The 6,940-nt window shown below is 49.7% G+C and overlaps 1 protein-coding gene across 3 annotated transcripts in view; it reads left to right on the top strand.

The window, feature by feature from the left end:
* Positions 1-536: 536 nt before the first annotated feature.
* The window catches only part of SRGAP1 (SLIT-ROBO Rho GTPase activating protein 1), a 149,324-nt gene continuing 142,920 nt past the window's right edge, over positions 537-6,940 (top strand). For all 3 annotated transcript variants that reach the window (XM_063323055.1, XM_063323054.1, XM_063323056.1), the window contains exon 1: positions 537-1,296. In XM_063323055.1, coding sequence (XP_063179125.1) covers positions 1,230-1,296 — 67 coding nt within the window. In that variant the 5' untranslated portion in view covers positions 537-1,229. The remainder of the gene's footprint in view (positions 1,297-6,940) is intronic.

Raw genomic sequence — 6,940 nt, 5'->3', positions numbered from 1 at the left:
AGGGGAGCACCAACGCGGGCAAGGACGGTGGAACCGAGACCTGCCGTGCTGAGGGACACGGCTCTCCCCTCAGTGCCACCATGTCCCCAGCCCCTCTTGGGCCTGGCCACTGCAGCGGCAGCCCCACTCAGCACAGCCGTGCCCTGCCACCACACAAGCAGGGTCCCCAAAGGACAAACCTCCCCTCCAGCATCTCCCCTCCCCGTGCGGCTTGGCGGTGGCAGCACCACGGGGCTTTTAACTTTCCCTGCCGGATCAAGGGCTTTCTGTCACCGTATCACCGCCTCACACCCCTGTCCCCCTGCGGCCACCCGGCCACCACGTGCTCGCTGCGAGCCGCGGGGCGTTGGCCCCCTCCCTCCCGCCCGGGCCTGCTAGGCCTCCCGCCACGGGGTAGCCGGGCGGCGGGGCCTGCGGGCCCGGCGGTGGGCGGCGGCCGCGCTCCCGCCCCCGCTGCCGGCATGGTGCGGGGGGGGGGGGGGGGGGGGGGTAGGCGGAGCGGGCGCCACCGGGGACGAGGCGATGGAGTGAGCGGAGGCGGGCGGGGAGGCAGGAAGGGAGGAGAGAGCGGCAGGAGGGCGGGGAGAAGTTTATTCCCGGAGACACCTCTCCAGGGCGCGGCGGGGGTGCCGCCCCGCGCCGGCCGCTGCTCGGGGTTTTGCGGGGCTGGGACGTGCGCCTCGGCGCTGCCGCCCGGGGTTAGTCACGGTGGGGCGCCGGCCCCGAGTCCCCACCCAGGCGAGCGCGGCGACAAGGAGTAACTAGTGCCTCTGGCGTACGGACCGAGCGCGGTCGCCCGCTCGCTCCCTCCTTCCCTTCCCCTCTCCCGGGTGCGTGAGGAACGATAACAATGGTGGGGCGCAGCCGCCGGGCCCCCGCCCTCGCCTAGTGGAAGCGCTGCCCCGCGGCCAGCGGCAGCTCCGCCGCCGCCCCGCCCTGCGGCGGCCCCCGGGGCCGCGGACCGCGTTGCTGCCGGCGGCGGTGCCGGGAGGCGATGGTGCCCGCGCCGGGGTTAGTCTGATCGCCGCCTCCCCGCCCTCGCCGCCTCCGGTGCTGGCGGCGCTCCCGCCGCGCCAGCCGCCCGCCGCCGCGCTCGCTCGGGCTTGTGGCCGCCTGATACAACTTGGGGAGCCTCCCCCCCACCCCCCCGAAAAAGAAATAATAATAATCAATAATAATAATTAAAAACAAGGAGAACAAGGGGGAGAAGCGGAAGAAGCAAGTGGATAATGTCAACCCCCAGCAGATTCAAAAAGGACAAAGAGATTATAGCGGAGTATGAAAGTCAAGTGAAAGGTAAGCGCGGGGCGCGGGAGGCGCCGCCCCGGCCTCAGGGGCGCCGGGCGGCGGCGGGAGCCCCCGCGGCGGGCGGGCCGGCCGCCCTGCCGGCCCCTTCCCCCGGGCTGCCGGCCCCTTCCCCCGGGCTGCCGGCCGAGGCCGGCCCTGCCGCCGTCTGGGCGGGCGATCGGTGCCTGTTCCCCGAACTTCGGGGCGGTGGAGGGGAGCGGGGAGGGGGTGGCGGGCGGCCGCGCTCCGAGCGGCGTCGGTTTGTGTGAGGGGCCGGGGGACAGCTGCGGCCGTTGTCCGCTGCCCGGCCCCGGCGGAGCACCTTCCCTTCCTCCACCGACTTCGGTAACAGAGTGGGGGGGTGGGCATAAAAAAAAGGCTTGGCAGCTAAACTGAGGCGAGAGACAATAGTAAGCCGTGCCCCTCTGTTAAGGCACATGGCCGGTGTCCCCCACCCTCCCCTCAGGGTTGTAGTTTCTGCGTTGGGGCTGTGGAAGATGGCTCATAAAGAATTATCCTTGACTATTGAATGAGCCCTTTCAGCCATCCCAGGAAGTATTTCAGCCTCGCATGGCCCGGCTGTATCGCATCCAACTATTGTGACGAGGACAGCGCCGGCAGACCCTGGCTGGAGCCACCAGCACTTCCAGACCCTTGAGTTTCGCCTCGTCTCCTGGCGTAGCGTTTTCCCTTCTGCCAGTGTCTTGGGTGGAACAGAGGGTGGGAAAGTAGCAGCATGGGCAGTGGGGCGTGGGTCCCTTGGTGCACATCCTTTTCTTCTGGATGCTGTTGGGGAATATATTGCATAATACATAAATTGCAATAAATCCGAGCTTTGAGGATGGATGTGAACCTGAAATGCAGCATTTAAAAAGCTATGCAACACCTGAACTCTGCTTATTAGAATAATGTGGCTGTGCTCTTTATGTACCTGGGGTGGACCCTCCTTGATGCTGCCGGCGGTCCCTGTGCAGAGACGGAGCGTGTGCCCACACAGGTCTGTGGGCTTCGGGAGCCCTCCAGCCCCACGCAGGCAGGGGTTGGCAAGGTTCAGACCGAGGTGTCTGAAACAGGGTGGGAGGAACCGCTCCACAGCCGTTCAAAGATTTGCTGACCTTCTGTAATTGCACCGTATTTTTTCCTCTTTCTTGCTCCTGCGAGATCAAATTCTTCAAGACAGTTGTTTGGGCTTTGTTGTTCTTTTTCCTTCTAAATGGAAAGAGGTAGTTTATGACTTTTCTACTTCCTAAGCTTAACTTTTTGTGAAAAATACCTCTCACCAATGAAAATCTTTTTGGGTCCGGGAAGGGGTTTAGGCTTAAAATAAGAGACCTGCCAGATAGGTGGGCAGTGAGGGGTCTTCTCTGAGCTGGCAGGTAGGCCACGCTTCAGGTGTCTGTTTGACATGGGCAGGGCTGAGACAGCTCTCATGTAGCTGGTGGATTCACTGCCATCGAGCCCATGGAGGATCGGTGCTTCTGCCTCTCTGCGGAGATTTGTCTTGATCACTGAGCAGAAAAAATGTTCAAGATCTTAAGCTCTTTGCAGAGTATGCAGGCTGTTCTTTGCCTCCTCCTAACATGATTGTTACGGGCTCAGCCTTTATTATCTACAGCCAGTTGCTATATAAGCCATTCTTTTCTCTTGAATAATGAAGAAAAAATACCATACCCTTCAGCTACATATATGGTATCGTTTAATAAACAAACAAAGATTAAGGTAGCAGGCATCTCTGATAACCTGGCTCCTTGGTGTCATGGTCCCCCATCATAATTGCAGAGGGAGGCAGCATTTGTAAATGAAGCTTAGTGGGAATTTTGACTTGCTTTTGCTCCTTTGTGGTGGTCTGTGCTGTGTCTGGTCCTGACTGCCTCGCTTCAATTGTTGATTAGCAGCTGTTTGAAAAAGTATGCTGGGCTAGAAAATGTAGCCAGAGCTTCTTTTTCTTTAACCAGCATCACTACAGTTGTATTTCAGGTGGCAAGAACTGTCTGTACTGAGACATAATTCTGTTCTATGCTAGCTTAGTGTTACTGTAACAAAGTGATAATACCATTGTGTGATACCTTGAAAATCTTTTTGATATCGGGGGGTCAAGGGCTAAGGAATCAGTCCTAATTAGCCAGCAAGGTAACTTTAAGTGAATATAATTGCAGGAAATGCAGGTCCCTGTATGCTACCTGGAATTTCATGCATTAGGGTAGGATAAATGGGTGTGGCCAAAACCGCTTTTGCTGCTTATGATTTCTGGTGTTTGCAATGGCTAACTGATTCCTCACTGGTGACATGTTTAGTTGCCTGAAGGATCTGGACAATTTGGCCGCAAACTGGCCATCTGAGGTCTTCTGGACAGGCGCGTGCAAAGGAGGGTAATACCACATATATCCCTTACATTGCTATGAGATTGCATTGAGCCTAGCATGCTGAACACCAGTTTTAGTGGTTCAGAAACCATACCACTGATGTGTGCATTTGTAAATCCTGTCATAAGATGTCTGAATATTGATACTGAAGAGGGGCCTCTAATGTACATGGCCTGTAGGGTACGTATATGGTGCCATATTTGGAAATGAGCATTTAACAGTGCCATTCTTCACATAGCTTTTCTGCTCTTAACTCCTCAAATAGGAAGCGGTAACAGATGTTAATTGTTCTGCCTCATTCCTGGGTGGTGTAAACTGACATCTTCTCCTTGGACTTTCAGCAATATCAGTAGATTGGCTGTTACTGTTCCTGTATGACCTCCACTAAAGTAGAAAGCCTGCAAATGTTACCTGCTTGTCAAGCTGAAGTGGACAAGGTACTCTGACTTGTTGGGCAGAACATCTTATTGCACATTTTTTTGCAATATCCATGTTCTTTAGGCTAACTTCAGCCAAGAACTGCCCCAGTTGTAGCAGTAAGGGAATTGTGTTCACTTTCCTGCACATCATATAGAAAACAGAAGGATATTTCTTAAGGATATCTTAATACTGAAGTTAAATCAGTCCAGATAGATACCTATACCCATTGGTTTGATGGATGTAAAGATCTTGTGATGACATTTGTAGACATAAAGGTGTATGGGAAGTATTGCTTGGTTCTGTAACTCTCACTCGTTGGAAGTGAGCGATTTTGATAGACTTAAGTTCCAGTATGACCTTGTTACTTGATAATTTTGCTGAAGCACCTACTTCTCAGCAATATTTCACTTTCTAATTCAAAAGCTTTAGGAAAGGCATCAAGAGCTTGTTTATTCAAGAACAATTTGACAGTTCTGAGGAACAATTTATATCATTGTTAAAATATCTTGGGCAGCGTGCCTTGTAGACTTTCTGCAGACTGTATTGGATTACTGAGTAAAATAACTTCTTAAAATATCCCCGATCATCGAGACTATCAATTGTATGTGTGTTTTCTGAAGAATGTGATAATTTTATAGGCCATCTGAAGGTAGTTTTCCTGACAACCTTGTAGCTGGGGTGGGGAATATGACTAGAGCTAGAAAGTGGAGGGAATCCTGTTTAAATGAGTAACAGGCTGGTGGTATAGTTAGGAGTTGAGTATTAACTTTCTGATACGTGACCCTACTTAGATTTATACACAATGTTCCTTAACTCAAAGCTCAATTGACTATAGTAGCCTATTATTATCCTACCTTTTGTATTCTGAGGACCAGCTGCTCCTTGGTACTACTGATAATGTAAAGTAGTGTCTGTTGATAAAGTTACTGAGCAATGCACTGTAACAAAGAAATACTTGAGCATCCTCTGATGTCCGTGTGGGTATCTCAGATATGGTGAAGGGTGAGCTAGTGAGATCTTGAGTAGCTGGCTAACTTCATAAATTAATCCCTCTGGAGAATAAATGTGTAGTAGTAGCAGAGGATCAGGGGATGCTGCTCAATAGCTTTCAGATGATTCAAGTGTTAAACTGGCATGTTTACCTTCTTAAGACTTGTAACTGGCCTTCCACGTACAGGATAAATGTGCCTTGAATTGGTAAGCCATGTGCTGACCCATTATCTGGACCTGTCTGTTCAGTGAGATCCTCTGTATGGTTTGAACTGTTGAGGATCTTTGGAGTTTAACAGTCTGTAGGCCTTCCTACACAACTGTATCTCCAACTGAAAAGGACTGACGGAAGAACTACTTAGATGCTTCCTTTTTCCACCTTAATTTTCCAGTTGGAAGTGACTGACTGGAAATATGTTGCTTTTAAAATACAAGCCCAAAAGCAACTAAGATCAATATTTGCATGGACTGTTTCAGAACAAAATACGCCTATTTTCCACCAGAAACAATTTGTTGGCACTCTGTATTACATTTCATTTTCCATAAAAATTAATTAGGCAAATTCTAATTTGTGAAACTGAATTTCAGCTTACTCCATATTAAACCAATCTAGAATTAAAACAACAACAGAAGGCTCTCTGAGGAAAAGCTGAGTTCTGAAATACAAATTGGGTTGACATTTTAGTAAAATTATCTGATAACTATTTTGAAAAACTCTTTGTAGTGGAAGTCTTGGTGCCTTGGATGATGCCAGCATTCTCAAATTTCATTTTGAAAAATCCTGATGAAGTGATGCCAGTTTCCAAAGTTAAGCTTTACCAAGTGTGGTTCAGTAGAAATTTTTCTCATCAAAGAACTTGACCTCAATGAGTGTTGCCTTATACAAAAAGGATATTGTTCTCCATGCTGTTTTTCAATTGGAGTTACATGTTGTTCGAGAGACAGGCTAACGAAGGATAGTTCCTTACCTTTTCCCCCTCACCGCTTTCTTCCTGCTCTCTGATCCTTCCCTTCAGAGCACAAACTTCAGTTGCCCAGGTAAATGTTAATGAGTTTGTAGCTGGCTACACAGCTGGAAGGGGTATCTGCAGGTTTAGATAGTTCAGTCGTAAACTGAACAATTTTTATTTTTCCTGGTTTGACCACACACTGCAGCCAGTGTCTTCCAGCTCCGCAGCAAAACTACATTTATTATTTTACTTGAATTTAAAGGTGAATGAAGTTCTAATTGCTATAGCACACATGAAAGGGCGAGCAATAAATGGACAGTCTGACCAGTGTTTCTTTCTGTCAATACAGCAATCATAATGCATACTTAATGTGTATGTTTTGTGTGTACCTGCACTTTTTTTGTTAGTCCCTAAGAAAGATTAATTTGCCTCTGACTCTGAAGCAGTTTGGATCCTTTTATGATCACTTCTTTGGGGCTTTTTTTCCTTTCCAAACGTACTTTCTATGCAGTTTTGCTGTTGCAGAGCAAGGCTTTAAATCACGCTAAGGTTCATTTAATTTCCTGCCATTACCTTTTATTGGTCACTTTTTTATGAACTGCAGTCCTAGTTGCTAATAAAATTAAACTTATAGCTTTGAAATGGCTGCGGTAAGGCAGAATGGGATCCGAATTTCATCTCATTTTCTGCCTCAAACTTTGCTTGGGTTAGGTCTTGCCTTTTGTGAAAAGTGGTCTCCTTGTCAGTCAGGTGATGGGTGGTAGCGCTGGGAAAAAGTGGGTCAGCGCTGTTGAGACTGGATAAGAAATCCCCCGCTGACCATTCCACAGCCTATTAGAAATCACTGACCATAACTTGACAGTGCAGCACGTCTGATCTCTGTTTTGGACAGGGCTGGGCATGGAGGAGAGCACAAATGGAGCCAGGCAG

Source organism: Chroicocephalus ridibundus, chromosome 1, assembly GCF_963924245.1.
Source record: "Chroicocephalus ridibundus chromosome 1, bChrRid1.1, whole genome shotgun sequence".
In the NCBI taxonomy this organism is placed as follows: Eukaryota; Metazoa; Chordata; class Aves; order Charadriiformes; family Laridae; genus Chroicocephalus; species Chroicocephalus ridibundus.
This window is presented reverse-complemented; position numbering and strand designations above follow the sequence as displayed.